This window comes from Macaca nemestrina, chromosome 9 (genome assembly GCF_043159975.1).
Source record: "Macaca nemestrina isolate mMacNem1 chromosome 9, mMacNem.hap1, whole genome shotgun sequence".
In the NCBI taxonomy this organism is placed as follows: domain Eukaryota; kingdom Metazoa; phylum Chordata; class Mammalia; order Primates; family Cercopithecidae; genus Macaca; species Macaca nemestrina.
In genome coordinates, this window is record NC_092133.1 from 122,606,755 (window position 1) to 122,622,807 (window position 16,053).

At 45.2% G+C, this 16,053-nt stretch overlaps 1 protein-coding gene across 1 annotated transcript; it reads left to right on the forward strand.

The window, feature by feature from the left end:
- Nucleotides 1-2,786: 2,786 nt before the first annotated feature.
- LOC105480052 (calcyclin-binding protein-like) lies at nucleotides 2,787-3,684 on the forward strand. The gene has a single exon (XM_011738498.3). The coding sequence runs from the start codon at nucleotides 2,842-2,844 to the stop codon at nucleotides 3,526-3,528; it is 687 nt and encodes a 228-aa protein (XP_011736800.2). The 5' UTR covers nucleotides 2,787-2,841; the 3' UTR covers nucleotides 3,529-3,684.
- Nucleotides 3,685-16,053: the final 12,369 nt, after the last annotated feature.

The window sequence follows — 16,053 nt, forward strand, 5'->3', positions numbered from 1 at the left end:
GTCTCAAAAAAAAAAAAAAAAAAAAAAATTAGCTAGGTGCAGTGGTGTGTGCCTGTAGTCCTAGCTACTCAGGAGGCTGAGGTGGGAGATCCCTTGAGCCCAGGAGTCTGTGGTTATACTGAGCTATGATTGCACTTCTGCAGTCCAGTCTGGGTGACAGAGCAAGAATCTATCTCAAAAAAAAAGAAAGAAAGTCAGTCAAACTGAAGCTAACTCAGGTTGACAACATCAGTCAACTTAGTTCAAGCATTGACATACCATATTGATGTGCACCTTACCTCATGACTATGAGAGATATGACTACAAAGTAAGGTAATTAAAAAAAAGGGAACATAAAGAGTCGTTAATAGTTGTCACCCTTAAAGCAGTCACATTGGGTTGTTTGTTCAAACAATGCAGAGATTTCTACAACTCCTCTTTTGTTTTTTTTTTCTAAGCCTACAGCATAGACAGACATTCATCCATCTTTTTTGGTTTTGTTTTGTTTTTGTTTTTGTTTATTGAGACAGAGTCTCATTCTGTTGCCCAGGTTGGAGTGCAGTGGCATGATCTTGGCTCACCACAACCTCTGCCTCCTGGGTTGAAGCCATTTTCCTGCCTCAGCCTCCCAAGTAGCTGGGATTACAGGCGCCTGCCACCACGACCGGGTAATTTTTTTTTTTTTTTTTTTTTTAGTAGAGACGCGGTTTCACCATGTTGGCCACACTGTTCTCAAACTCCTGAATTCAGGTGATCTACCCGCCTTGGCCTCCCAAAATGCTGGGATTACAGGGGTGAGCCTCCGCTCCCAGCCTCATCCATCTTTAATGGTGGAGAATCTTCATTTTCTAAAGGTGTATTTGATTTTGAGGAACAGTTAGTAGTTGGGAGCCAAGACTGAGGAAGAGGCGAGTGATCAGGCTGGGAAGGGTTAAGGAAAAACCAGAGCCAGACAGTAAAGGAATGAAACAGATTTTATTTTATTTTATTTTATTTATTTTCTTATTTTTGAGACTGAGTCTCACTCTGTTGTGTGGGCTGGAGTGCAATGGTGCGATCTCATTCGCTGCAACCTCTGCCTTCTAGGTTCAAGTGATTCTGCTGCCTCAGCTTCCCGAGTAGCTGGGATTACAGGCACCTGCCACCATGCCTGGCTAATTTTTGTATTTTTAGTAGAGACTGGCTTTCATCATGCTGGCCAGGCTAGTCTCAAACTCCCGACCTCAGGTGATCTGCCTGCTTTGGCCTCCCAAAGTGCTGGGATTACAGGCGTAAGCCACTGCACCTGGCCAACAGATTTTATTTATTTTTATTTTCGAGACAGAATCTTGCTCTGTCACCCAGGCTGGAGTGCAGTGGCACAATCTCAGCTCACTGCAACCTCTGCCTCCTGGCTTCCCGCAATTCTCCTGCCTCAGCCTCCTGAGTAGCTGGGATTACAGGCACCTGCCACCATGCCCAACTAATTTTTGTATTTTTAGTAGAGAGGGGGTTTCACCATGTTGACCAGGCTGGTTTCAAACTCTTGGCCTCAGAAGATCTGCCCACCTAGGCCTCCCAAAGTGCTGGGATTACAGGTGTGAACCACCATGCCTGGCGGAAACAGATTTTAATGAGAAACTATTGCAATAGGGGAAAAGACTTCAGTACAGAATGGGCTTCCGTTCTGAGCACAGCGTGGGGGATTCATAGCCAAGGAGTAGGGTGGAGATCAGGGGATGAAAAATTCCTAGGAAGAAGCATCAGGGGTTGGGGGATTCTGGCTAAACCAATTCGACAGAATCCTTCCTTCCAGATAATCAGACACCACTTGGTGATGGAGGTGGCGATGAGAAATTTGATCAGATATAGAGGGATTCTTGCTTAACTGACACAGCAGAAGTTTTGCTAAAATTAGGTGATGCAAAGACAGACACAGAAATCCAAAGGCTCAGAGGGCTCTCATCAAAGTTTGGTCAAGGAGAGTGTCTTGTCAGAAGCACTCACTGTTGTTTTTCAAGAGTACTTCACAGAGGTACACTTTGATGGAGCCTTAAACTAGAATTTTCTCTTTTTGCAATGCTGAGAATCTATCAAATACTTTGCAATTTCTACAGAAGTCTGATGAACTTTTTGACCTCAAGGAGTGAATTCTGCATGAACAATATCAGGGACATCAAAGAAACAAATCAATTGTGTCGTGGGTGTGATTTTGATACGTGGGCTCCATGGTTTCTCCCAGGCTTTGAAGAGCTCTACTGCAGGCACTGACTCTTGTTCCCAGGTCATTTTGGAAACAACGTGGTTCGCTGACACTTACTCTGTTCCTCAAGATTGTACCATTTGCTCAGCTTTCCTTAAAAGATAAGGACAAGAGATACATCCATCTTTGCTATTTCTATTATTCAAAAATGTGTGGTGCAGTCTTTACGTTTAAGTTGTCCCAAAGGAAGAGTTTGTTTCTTTATCTAAATTGAACTCTTCAGCCTTCCTTCTCCCAGGCAATCACTAGTGTGAATTAGCCCAACTGCTGACCACTTAACCATTTTATTGAACCTGTGGGTGAACGGATCACTACATATTCACCAAAGTGCATTCCTTACCTAACTTTAAACCTTTTGTTTTGGCTTTAAATGACTGTTCTGGAACAAGTTTCATGTTCTCTCTAGATGTATCATTTGCAGATTAATTGCATTTAGAATATAATATTCTTTGCACGAATGATTCTTATATACATATATAATACAGAAATAAAATGTTTGATAGGCGCAGGCTGCGGCGCCGCGACTCCTGCGGTGGACGTCTGCCCTCAGTTTGAGGGCTTCGCGCGGTGTTTCCTGTTCCCTCCTCTGCAGCTCGGGCCTTTGGCCTGATCCAGCCCCCATGGCTTCAGAAGAGCTACAGAAAGATCTAGAAGAGGTAAAGGTGTTGCTGGAAAAGGCTACTAGGAAAAGAGTACGTGATGCCCTTACGGCTGAAAAATCCAAGATTGAGACAGAAATCAAGAACAAGATGCAACAGAAATCACAGAAGAAAGCAGAACTTCTTGATAATGAAAAACTAGCTGCTGTGGTTGCTCCCATTACAACGGGCTATAAGGTGAAAAGCAGTAATTATGGATGGGATCAGTCAGATAAGTTTGTGAAAATCTACATTACTTTAAGTGGAGTGCATCAAGTTCCCACTGAGAATGTGCAGGTGCATTTCACAGAGAGGTCATTTGATCTTTTGGTAAAGAATCTAAATGGGAAGAGTTACTCCATGATTGTGAACAATCTCTTGAAACCCATCTCTGTGGAAGGCAGTTCAAAAAAAGTCAAGACTGATACAGTTCTTATATTGTGTAGAAAGAAAGTGAAAAACACAAGGTGGGATTACCTGACCCAGCTTGAAAAAGAGTGCAAAGAAAAAGAGAAGCCCTCCTATGACACTGAAACAGATTCTAGTGAGGGATTGATGAATGTTCTAAAGAAAATTTATGAAGATGGAGATGATGATATGAAGAGAACCATTGATAAAGCCTGGGTGGAATCAAGAGAGAAGCAATCCAAAGGAGACACAGAATTTTGAGACTTTGAGGTCCTTTTGGGAACTGTGATGTGATGTGGAAATACTGATGTTTCCAGTAAGGGAATATTGGTGAGCTGCATATATAAATTTGACAGATAGCTATTTACATAGCCTTCTAAGTAAAGGCAGTGAATTCTCCATTTCTACTGGAGGATTTATTTAAATAAAATATGCTTATTAAACACTCCTGCAAAGATGGTTTTATTAGTACCCTGGACATTTTGTTCAAGGAAGGGTTATAGTTGCATTCTCATGTGAAATATAAAAAGCAAGTCTTGCCCAATAAAAGAAAAAGTTTGATAAAATTTATTGATCACAATTTCTTTTTTTATTGTTAAACTTAAATAAATTTTATTAGTATAAATTTATGGAGTCTCACGCCTGTAATCCCAGCACTTTGGGAGGCTGAGGCGGGTGGATCACCTGGGGTCAGGGGTTTGAGACCAGCCTGGCCAACATGATAAAACCCCATCTCTACCGAAAATAGAAAATTAGTCTGGCATGGTGGTGGGTGCCTGTAATCCCAGCTACTTGGGAGGCTGAGGCAGGAGAATTGCTTGAACTTTGGAGGCAGAGTTTGCAGTGAGCCGACATCACGCCACTACACTCCAGCCTGGGCGACAGAGTGAGACTCCATTTCTTTTTTTTTTTTTTTGAGACGGAGTCTCGCTCTGCCACCCAGGTTGGAGTGCAGTGGCCGGATCTCAGCTCACTGCAAGCTCCGCCTCCCGGGTTCATGCCATTCTCCTGCCTCAGCCTCCCGAGTACCTGGGACTACAGGCGCCCGCCACTGCGCCCGGCTAGTTTTTTGTATTTTTTAGTAGAGACGGGGTTTCACCGTGTTCGCCAGGATGGTCTCGATCTCCTGACCTCGTGATCCGCCCGTCTCGGCCTCCCAAAGTGCTGGGATTACAGGCTTGAGCCACCGCGCCCGGCCGACTCCATTTCAAAAGAAAAAAAAAAAGTATGAATTTATTGAGTTCAAGTGTAATTTTGTTATATGCATGGATTGTGCAGAGGTGAAGTCAGGCTTTCAGGGTATCGTACATTGTATCCATTAAGTAATCTCTCACCACCCACCTGCCTCCCACTCTCTCACCCTTCTGAGACTCTGTTATCACCACTCTCTATGTCAAAGTGTACACGTTATTCAGCTTCCACCTCTAAGTGAGAACAGAAGGTATTTGTCTTTCTGTGATGACAGTTTCTTCAAGCGGATTGGCCAACCTTGAGGGGAGGAACATAGGAGGTGGATGAGGGAATCAGCTTGCATTTCCATTACTAACAGCCAGGAACAAATGATGATCTTATTTAAACTTTACAAAAACTGGTGGGGTGGATATTATTATTCCCACGGAGCAGAGAAACCTCCCGAGATTAAATTAATTACTTGCCGAAAGTTACACAGGCTCCTCTGAGCTGCTTTCCCAACTAAGTCTATCCTGTGGACTTCTATGTCTGTACAAAGGCACCTCCCAATTTTTGCAAAAATCTTGCTATGTCCATTTTGCAAGAATCTCCACCCTTCATATCTGATCAAATTCCTCAACCCCCTGGAGTCAAGATTCAAACTCAGGGCTGTCAGATTCTAAATCACAGGAAAGACAATCTAGATGTTATAGACACCAAGAATCCAGTTGTCGGTATACCATAGTGTTATAAGAATGGTTTCTCGGCCAGGCTCAGTGGCTCACGCCTGTAATCCCAGCACTTTGGGAAGCCGAAGCGGGCAGATCATGAGATCAGGAGATCAAGACCACCCTGGCTAACAGGGTGAAACCCCGTCTCTACTAAAAAAAAATACTAAAAATTAGCCGGGCCTGGTGGCGGGCACCTGTAGTCCCAGCTGCTGGGGAGGCTGAGGCAGGAGAATGGTGTGAACCTGGGTGGCGGAGCTTGCAGTGAGCCGAGATCGTGCCACTGCATTCCAGCCTGGGCTACAGAGCGAGACTCCATCTCAAAAAAAAATTTTTTTTTTTTTGTAGAGACTGGTTCTTGCTTTGTTGCCCGGGCTGGTCTCAAACTACTGGCCAAACTACGAGCAATGCCATGTTGGCCTCCCAAAGTATTGGGATTACCGGCGTGAACCACTATGCCTGGCCGACATTGACATGTTGGTGGCCTAGGTTAACACAGGCAGGAGAGAAGGTAGGGGCTTGTATAGGTGACCAAGTTCTTGGGTTTGCTGCTGTCATTGTGGGGTTCAGGGCCCTTTTCTTTTGCTTTCTTTTTTTTTCTTTTTTTTTTTTTTTGAGATAGAGTCGCGCTCTGTCGCCCAGACTGGAGTGCAGTGGCGCGATCTCGGCTCACTGCAAGCTCCGCCTCCTGCGTTCAAGCAATTTTCCTGCCTCAGCCTCCCAAGTAGCTGGAACTACAGGTGCCTGCCACCATGCCTGGCTAATTTTTCGTATTTTTGGTAGAGACGGGGTTTCACCATGTTAGCCAGGATGGTCTCGGTCTCCTGACCTCGTGATCCGCCCACCTCAGCCTCCCAAAGTGCTGGGATAACAGGCGTGAGCCACCGCGCCAGGCCGGTTCAGGGCTGTTTTCTACAAGGCTGTATGAACATAAAGCCTTTACCAGGCATCATGCCAGAAACTTAATTAAAGTAATAAGAAATAAGGCTTTTATAGCAAAGAGGTGTAGGCGGGATGGGGGTGGAGGAAGATCATATTTCTTTTTCCCCTTGATGCCCTCCCTGGAGAATCATCCATTTATGAGTTGGTTATAGAAGATTTTCCCAGGACACTGCTTTTCTGATATTCGTGTGGTTCTTGAACTTTCGCAAAGCCCTGGGTACTTTAGAATCTAGGCAGACCTGCCCTTGGTCCTGGCCACTGAACTTTGCATCTAGGCAAGTTAGATAGAATTAGGACATTATAGGGCCCGGTAGATGAATAAATAGTGTAAAGATTATGACTGGCTAGGCACAGTGCTCACAACTGTAATCCCAGCAGTTTGCGAGGCCAAGGGGGGCAAATTGCTTGAGCCCAGGAGTTCAAGACCAGCCTGGGCACCATGGTGAAACCCCGTCTCTACAAAAAATAAAAAAACTAGCTGGGCGTGCTGGCGTATACCTGTAGTCCCAGCTACCCAGGAGGCTGAGGTGGGAGGATCACCTTGAGCCTGGGAGGTTGAGGCTGCAGTGAGCTGTGATTTCACCACTGCATTCCAGCCTGGACAACAGAGTGAGACTGACTCAAAAAATATATATAAAAAAAGACTATGACCGAGGGAGTGTGCCATTTTATTTGACAAAGTAACACAGATATAACATAACTTGGATGAAATATCTGTAACTGACAGAAGCCAGACTCATGGAACAGCCTTCTCAGATGCCTTGCCTGGTTGGCAGCTGAACTTCTGGGTATCTCAGTTAAGTATTTAACTTCTCTGAGTTTCCATCTTCCTGATTTCCCAGATGAGAAAACCCTTTGTGTCTCTGGAAAAGTATTTCGATATTGTCTTAAGAACGTGCTTTAGGCCCAGCACAGTGGCGCGTGCCTGTCGTCCTAGCTACTGAGGAGGCTGAGGTGGGAGGATCACTTATGCTCAGGAGTTTGAGACCAGTCTGGAAAACAGAGACTCCAACTCTAAAAGAAGAAAAGAATGTGTACGCGTTATTATAAGGATGATTTATAGGGGGAATACAGCAGTGATTGTTAGGTGAGGTGCAGGACTGGAGAACATTCTACCCATAGCTATTCCAACTGAGAAAAAAAAATCCATCCTAGTCCCCCCATTGGCCTGCTAACCTTGGTTCCTTTTTTTTTTTGAGACGGAGTCTGGCTCTGTGCCCAGGCTGGAGTGCGGTGGTGCGATCTCTGGTCACTGCAAGCTCCGCCTCCCGGGTTCACACCATTCTCCTGCCTCAGCCTCCTGAATAGCTGGGACTACAGGCGCCCGCCACCACGCCCGGCTAATTTTTTGTATTTTTAGTAGAGACGGGGTTTCACTGTATTAGCCAGGATGGTCTCAATCTCCTGACCTCGTGATCCGCCCGCCTCGGCCTCCCAAAGTATTAGGATTACAGGCGTGAGCCACCGCGCCCGGCCCCAGCCTTGGTTCCTTTATCTCTGGACTATCTCTTTACCCTCTGCCAATGGCTGTTACCACTAAGGACCTGGCTCCTCTATCTTGAAGAAAGAGGAACGATTGACAAGATGAAATTCAGTAGTTCTGAGGTGAAAACCCAAGTAAACCCATTGAAGAACTGTCACCGTCTACAAGATTACTTAGGAAGGAGATCAGAGGGATTCGTGTGTATTCAGGCTTCTTAATAACTTTTGAAATTAAAAAAATATATACTATTTTCAGGACATTTTTGATGAATTAAAGTATTATTGTAGGGTTACCGTAGGAATGTATGTACCTTAACATATCATGTGACAAATTTTGAGAGCAAACCTGTTCTCATACATTGGGCCTTGGGCCAATGGTGGAAGAGACAGTGTCTAAAGACGCAGAGGCAGGGTCCTGAATGCTAATACTAAAATCTCTTGGCCGGATGCGGTGGCTCACACCTGTAATTCCAGCACTTTGGGAGGCTGAGGAAGGAGGATCACCTGAGGTAAGGAGCTCGAGACCAGCCTGGCCCACACGGTGAAACCCTGACTCTACTAAAAGTACAGAAATGAGCCAGGCGTGGTGGCGGGTGCCTGTAATCCCAGCTACTCCAGAGGCTGAGGCAAGAGAATCACTTGAACTCAGGAGTCGGAGGTTGCAGTGAGTTGACATGGTGCCACTGCTCTCCAATCTGGGCAACAGAGTGAGACTCTGTCTCAAAAATGAATAATAAATAAATAAATAAATAAATAAAATATCTTTGTTCAAAACTTCCCAATGGCTTCTCATTTTATTTAGCATAAAATCCTAAGCCTTTACCATGGCCCCTTTCCCATCTCCTCACTCCCCACCCCTGATGCTGCTCTTCAGATAGGCCGGGGTCTCCTCCCTCTGCACATCAGTGCTGGCTGTATCCTCTGCTCTGGAGCCTGCTCCTCCCCAGATCTCCTCCAGGGCAGGCAAGGCTTCGCCAGCACCCACCTCGAGGTCGCCTTCCTGTCTCCCACTGGCCCTGCCATCCTTTTCTTCTCCTCCCCTCCCCTCTTCTCTCCTCCCCTCTCCTCCCCTTCCCTTTGCATCTGACATAGACGCACCTGTTTGTGTGCGTTGGAATGCAGGCTCTACAAGAAACGTGTGATTTGTTTTGCTCACTTCTATGGCCCCGCTTGGCACATAGTAGGCACTCAGTAAGTTGGGAGTAGGACAGACTGGAGTGGTTGTCCCTCAGAGCCTACTGTGGAGCAGGAGAGAGAAACAGGAAGAAAGACGCTGTGCGACGGCCCAGAGGGTGCCAGAGGAGGCAGCTGTCATCCCGGAGCGGGGCTCAGGGGACAGCCTCGCCAGGTGCCAGCCCTACTGGGGAGTGGGTTGAAGGGGGGCATCTCTGTCTTTCCACCTCTCCTCTGATCAAACGTCCTAGGTTTCTAGAATTAGGCTGAGCAGAGGCACTGAAATTCGGTTGCCTTTGGAAGATCCCTTTGGTGTGAGTGTTTTATCTACTTTGATGTAATTCCCTGAAAACTCAAGTATCATTATTTTATCAGTTTTAAAAGTAACTTCTTGTTTGTGTGCTATATATATATATTTTTTCTGGTGAGACAGGGTCTGACTTTGTTACCCAGACTGGATTGCAGAGGTATGATCATAGCTCACTGCAGCTTTGAACTCCTGGGCTCAAGTTATCCTCAGTCCCCAAGTAACTGGAACTACAGATACACACCACCATGCCTGGCTTTTTTTTTTTTTTAAGAGATGGGGGTCTCACTATGTTGTCCAGGCTGGTCTTGAATTCCTGGGTTCAAGCAATCCTCCTTCCTCAGCCTCCCAAAGTGTTGGGATTACAGGTGTGAGCCACTGCACCCGGCCTCTATTTTTGTATAACTTCAGATGTGGTTTATATTAATGAAGACAACGATGTTATCATTTGGGAGGTGTAGTGGACTGTAACTGCCTCTAAAACCCTCTCTCCTCTTCCTAGGTATATCCTTTCTCCTTCAGTAAGCTTCTCCATTACTCTGTGGGGCACACAAGCTAATAAATTATTCTTGAGCCAGTCTCAATTTGGATTCTGTCACTTGCAAATGACAGACTAGTATGGCACTATTATTTTGACAGTAGATTCATACATTGATTGAATTAAGATAGTTATTTATAACGTTTATCTATGTCTTTCTCAACACTTAGTGTGACATTTTAGACAGAGTAGATGCTTGAAAAAAATAGATAACTTGATACTCTTAACACATAAACACACAAAAGAAAGCAGAGAAACATGTTTTTTGACAAAAGCCACACTTACGGAGGAATATTAATTAGGAATGTTTTGCTTCATAGTATGGTGTTGCTATTAAAATCCACTGATGACCAGAAATGTATTCCTGAAAAAAGTGTTTTTCGTTTTATATTGGCTGAGGCTATACTTCAGTTGTTTGCAAATAACGTTCTTACAAAAAAGCAAGAACATATAACTTCAGAAATGAATTTCCAACAGAGTTAAGATGATGCAATGTGATGGTTACAATAATAACAGTAACACAATAATTGCAGTGCAGTGTTGATTATGTAAAGCTGGGTTTTAAATGCCTTACGTAATCCTCTGTCTTCACAATAACAGTGCTGTAGGAATTCTCATTCCCAAGTTACAGAAGAGAAAACAGAGGCTTAGAGAGATTACATGATCTTCCTGTCTGCCTTCCTTCCTCCTCTCCTCTTTCTTTCCTTCCTTTCCTTCCCTCCCTCCCTCTTTCCTTTCCTTTCCTTCTTCCTTCCCTCCCTCCTTCTTCCCTCCTTCCCTCTTTCTTTCCCTCTCTTCCTTTTTCTTTCTTTCTTTTCTTTCTCCTTCCTTCCTTCTCTCTCTTTCTTTCTCTTTCTGTCTTTCCCTCCCTCCCTCCCTTCCTTCCTTCTTCCCTCCCTCTCTCTCTTTTTTCCTTCCTCGTTTTCTTACCTAACTGCCATTCCCAGAAACTGACGTAAATAACAAAAAGTATTGGACCTGAAAGTGTCAAAGCTAAATTACAACTAGAATCTGCCTTCTAAGGATGCGGTCAACACTTTAAAAAAGAGAAACAGGAGAGAGTACATGATTTAAATGAAAATTGAAGCTGGAGCTGGAGGAGGGTCTGGAGTCCCTGCTGGACTCCCCTCCAAGTTGTCTCTATTTGCTGGGGCAGGATAATTAACCTCTCGGGGACTTCTCTGTAGGCTTGGTATTGTTCTGTCCTCTTATGGGGAGACTGCATGGCTTAAAGAGATTTATTATTTATAATTATTTTCGAACTTCCTAGGCTCAAGGTGCCTGTGCAAAAAGTCACGGGGCCCGATTCTTTCAACTCAAAATAGCAGAATAGCTTTGCAAATCTGAACCCAAAACACTTTATGTATAGGTTGAAACTATTCATGTCAGGGGTCTTCCTTGTGGAAATATGGTGTCTATTTTTCCGGCAATGAAGGAATTGCTTCTTAGACATGAAAGAGCCATGTCAATGGAGCCCTGGGCCCTGCTACTAGGAGGGAGAGGAACACAGGAGCGGGCACAGCTTCAGCTCCACACCAAGGGAAAAGCAGTTTCCATCGCAGAGCTTGGCAAACACACCTGCAAGTTGTAGGGATTGCTTTTGAAAACCAGCTGCAGCCAAGCACGATGACTCACACCTGTAATCCCAGTAGCACTTCGGCAGGCTGATGTGGGAGGATCACTTGAGGTTAGGGGTTTGAGACAAGCCTGGGCAACATAGTGAGACCCCCATCTCTACAAAAAATTAAAACATTACTGTAACCCCAGCAGTTTAGGAGGCCAGGTTTCGCAGATCACTTACTGGAGGCCAGAAGTTCAAGACCAGCCTGGCCAACACGGTCAAACCCTGTCTCTACTAAAAATACAAGAATTAGCCAGGTGTGGTGGAAGGCGCCTGTAATTTCAGCTACTCTAGAGGCTGAGGCAGGAGAATCACTTGAAGCTGGGAGGCGGAGGTTGCAGTGAGCCGAGATCATACCATTGCACTCCAAGCTGGGTGACTGAGCAAGACTCTATCTCAAAAAAAAAAAAAAAAAAAAAATTAGCTGACATGGTGGCATGTGCCTGTGGTCCCAGCTACTTGGGAAGTGGAGTTGGGAGAATAACTTGACCCTGGGAATTCGAGGCTTCAGTGAGTATGATCGCACCACTGCATCCCAGCCTGGGTGGCAGAGCCGGGCCCTGTCTTCAAAAACAAAAACAAAACCCACAGTTCTTGGGGTTTCACAGTTGCTGGGGTTCCAAGCAGGGGTTGATGTGGCAGCCATGAGCAGACCCCGGTCAGGACCCGTGGGTTGCTCCCCACATGGTCTGGAGAGACGTTGGGTGGAGCCTCCTGTGGCTGCCCAGCTGCTCTGTGGCTTCGCCCAGGAAGACCTGTGTCCAAGGCACATGGGGACACTGTGGGTGTTCACTGTGATCAGTTATTTGCCACAGCTACTGTTAGTAGTGAAAACCTGCTCTCATAGTCCCTTGGAAGAGTTTCTTTTCTTTTTTTTTTTTTTTGAGATGAATTTTCACTCTGGTCTCCCAGGCTGGAGTGCAATGGCGGGATCTCGGCTCACTGCAACCTCCACCTTCCCGGTTCAAGTGATTCTCCTGTCTCAGCCTCCCAAGCAGTTGGGATTACAGGGATGTGCCACCACGCCCAGCTAATTTGCAACCTCCACCTCCCTGGTTCAAGTGATTCTCCTGTCTCAGCCTCCCAAGTAGCTGGGATTACAGGGATGTGCCACCATGCCCTGCTAATTTTGTATTTTCGGTAGAGACGAGGTTTCACCATGTTGGTCAGGCGGGTCTCGAACTCCTGACTTCAGGTGATCCACCTGCCTCAGTCTCCCAAAGTGCTGGGATTACAGGTGTGAGCCACTGCGCCTGGCCCCTCTTGGAAGAGTTTCAATCCCCACTGGGGAGGAGGGGGAGAGCTGCAGGGAGGTGGGGAGAGGCAGGTGCATTTTACCTGGGTTGGCGGGGCAAGAAACAGAGGAGAAGGCAGAGGGCAGGGCCTGGCCAGAGCATGCCTGCACCTGCTTCCTGGTTATTTTCAGTTCCTGGTATCCTGGGCCTACCAGCTATTCTTCCTGTCTTTCTGCTACTCTTGTTTTTACTCTCTCCTGCTCATTGCATAGTAATATTTGGTCTTGGAAATACAGAATTATGAGATTGCCCCCAAAACACTTCGTTGATGGAGGTGTTTGTCCTGATGTCTGAACAGTTGTGTGATGGAGAAGAGCACACGCTTGCATTTTTGCTTCCCAAGTTCTGTGCCATTTGCTCTGAGCAGAGACTGGAGGCAGCTTTTGGAAAAGATGGATCTGTGAAAATAAATGCAACGTGTTTGCTTCAATTTCAGTAAATGATCATTTCTTTTCAAAGATATAAAGCAGTGATTTTTTAATTTAAAAAGTCAATATTAAACAATATTCTATAATATAGAGGGAAAATTTTAAGAGGGAGGGTGCAGATGGGGGGTGTTTTATCATTCAAGGATCTCAGGGAGGAGCTGAATTGCTCTGGGAAAAAAGTCCCACTTTTAGCCTCACTTAAAGTCTTAGGCTGCCTGTAATCCCAGCACTTTGGGAAGCCAAGGTGGGCGGATCACCTGAGATCATGAGTTCAAGAACAGCCTGGCCAACATGGTGAAACCCTGTCTCTACTAAAAATACAAAAATTAGCCATGCATGGTGGCAGGCATCTGTAATCCCAGCTACTCAGGAGGCTGAGGCAGGAGAATCACTTGAACCTGGGAGGCAGAGATTCCAGTGAGCTGAGATCACACCACTGTACTCCAGCTTAGGTGATAGAGTGAGACTCTGTCTCAAAAAAAAAAAAAAAAAAAGTCACAGACTTACCCTGGGCCCTCTTGGAAGGAACAAAGCCCAGCACATTCTGTGTACCAGCAGCTTCTGTTAGCAACAGAGGCTAGGCATTCAGCCCCTGTTTCTAGGAGGTAGCAGATTATAGAACACAGGCCCAGCTCACCTTGCTTTACAAGACGAATGCCCCGATAAATGTGTTACTCATCAGAAAATACATCAAGCTTTTTTTCCTGCACCTTACAGTTCTGGAGGTCGTGATGGTAATGAATCCATAAAAGGCACATGGACTTTAATACCTCTCTGCAACCAGACACTGCCCAGTATGATGTGACAGTCTGTGGCCACTTCTAGCCTCTTCTTGATGTCTGCAAGTACAGTATTTCCTTTTCTAAAATCGGCCAGCCTATTTTTCTTCCAGACCAAGTCAGGGGTGAATCTGTGACCCGATCTCCTGCCTTTAGTACCATGATGGGCAAATTTCACTGAACCCAACTCCTTTCTGAACTTTGAAATGGTCCAACGCTCCTCAGCGTATCCATCTGCAAAAAGCCTCCCTGACTTGGTGGTTGATGGTGAAAATGTACCAGGTGAAGCTGCTCTCCCCTTAGTAACCTAATCCGTTCTTGAGAAATTGACCTATGTACACTCAGTGTTGTAAAGATGCTGTCACTCTGTCCTGCTTGGAAATGCACAGTCCTCATCTTCTAAGGTAGAGAAATGAAGATGATGGGACACACGTCCATGGTTAGTATTGAGTTCTTGAACCTATCAGCCCATCTGTGGCACCAAAGAAATCCCCAACTCAAACACAAATAAGGAAGCTGTGGGCTATGGGGCTGTTGTGTGGCAAACTGGGTGTCAGTCACTGTTAATGGACCGTGGCCAATGGGAACCTTTCTGCCTCTTTTATCTTTACCCTGGAGGTTTTTTTTCCCTAATGAAAATGTGCTGGGGGGAGGGGAGTGGTAGTGTAAAGAGTTGGATGATAATTTCCTTTCTTTGCCTCCTGTTTGCTTCACCTGGAAAGTTCTCCTTTAATAACAAGAATGGTGGGCATGAGTGAGCGGCTACCTTGATGTCGGAGACAAACCCTCTCTGAGAATGCCAGACTTCCACCAGGGGAAATTGCAAACGGATTCCCTCCCTCAGCACCCCCACCAAGCAAGCCACCACCACTTAGCTGCACTCTTTCTCTTCTAAACCCAAACCCTTGAAAGCTGCAGATTTTCAAAGTAGGGTGTGTCGCTGCAGCTGCTGCATCAAACAAAAGCAAACAGATTAAATTAATTTAGCCTTCAAAATCAGTCCCATTCTCTAATTCATAAAATACTTCAAACACGGCAAGAAATGTCATCTCCCAGATGATTGGGACTAATTCACTTTATCTCTTTTTCCTCTTGCATCTGAATGCAAACTATGTAAGACATACCTCACCAGTCAAAATAAACCGCTTGTTCCAAATGCTTCCGCCAGTTTTTAATAAGAATCTTCTCTGCTCTGTACACAAAACAAACTCAGTTTCTAACGCACTTCAAGAGAGCTACGTGAAAAAAAAAAAAAAAAAAAAAGAGGAACAATGTACTCATTACAGTATGTTAAGTTGCCAGCACTAGGCAATTAAAAGGTACGGTCTGTAGGAACGCTGCAAAACAGAACAGTTAGCTTCTTTGTCTTCTCATTAACAAGATTGTTATTTTACCTCTCCAGGTAGGAAGCTTAAGAAACAAAACATTCTTGGCTTCTAAGGCACTCCAGGAAAATAAGGAGTTGTTGACAGCTAGGACTTGTGGAAAGAACCGTTTATACCATAAATAAATTTGCACATCCTTGTGGTTGTAATAAATATAATTCCACATCCATTCTATTGGACTAGATGCAGAAACCATTTAAAGAAACATCAAAGTCCTCCCAGAGCAAACGGCTCTTGTCCTGCTGACGCCGTCACCGCTGATGCTGCTGAGTAATGCCTCCCCTTGGGACCCAGAAATTTGGAATTTTTCCTGCAACATGCTATGTTGTTGATGCCACAGACTTAGCGCTGGGAGGAACCGCGGAGACTCTGTTACTTGCTCTCTGCCTGGACTCTTTAATGCTTGGCTGTCGTTTAAAAAATGATGACCCAAATCTTTGCCATTTGCCAAGTGTGAGTACTTTGTGGTAGAGAGGAATGCGGTTCTCTTTGATTCTGGAATTCCTCCTGGTTTCCCTGCGTGGGTGGAAAAAGAGCCAGGAATGTAAGTGATTCGAATTCTCTTATGTTCTAAAGAAACAAAATGAAACAATCTATCCTTATACAGATTTTTACATTTGATGCTGATGAGCTTTGCTTTCACAAGATAGACACCTTCATCATTTTTCTTATGCTTTCACTAGAAAATGTAAAACCTTGATTTCCTTTTAAGGGAAGTAGAGGGAAAAAGTCCCTTTTAAAAGAATAGGTACAAGGGATGTTTTTCTTTTTCTTTTTCTTTTTTTTTTTTTTTTTTTTGAGACGGAGTCTCGCTCTGTCGCCCAGGCTGGAGTGCAGTGGCCGGATCTCGGCTCACTGAAAGCTCCGCCTCCCGGGTTCCCGCCATTCTCCTGCCTCAGCCTCCCGTGTAGCTGGGACTACAGGCGCCCGCCACCTCG

Bases quoted from the DNA above. Each gene is read 5' to 3' on its own strand.
- LOC105480052 (XM_011738498.3), top strand. From the start codon at position 2,842: ATGGCTTCAGAAGAGCTACAGAAAGATCTAGAAGAGGTAAAGGTGTTG.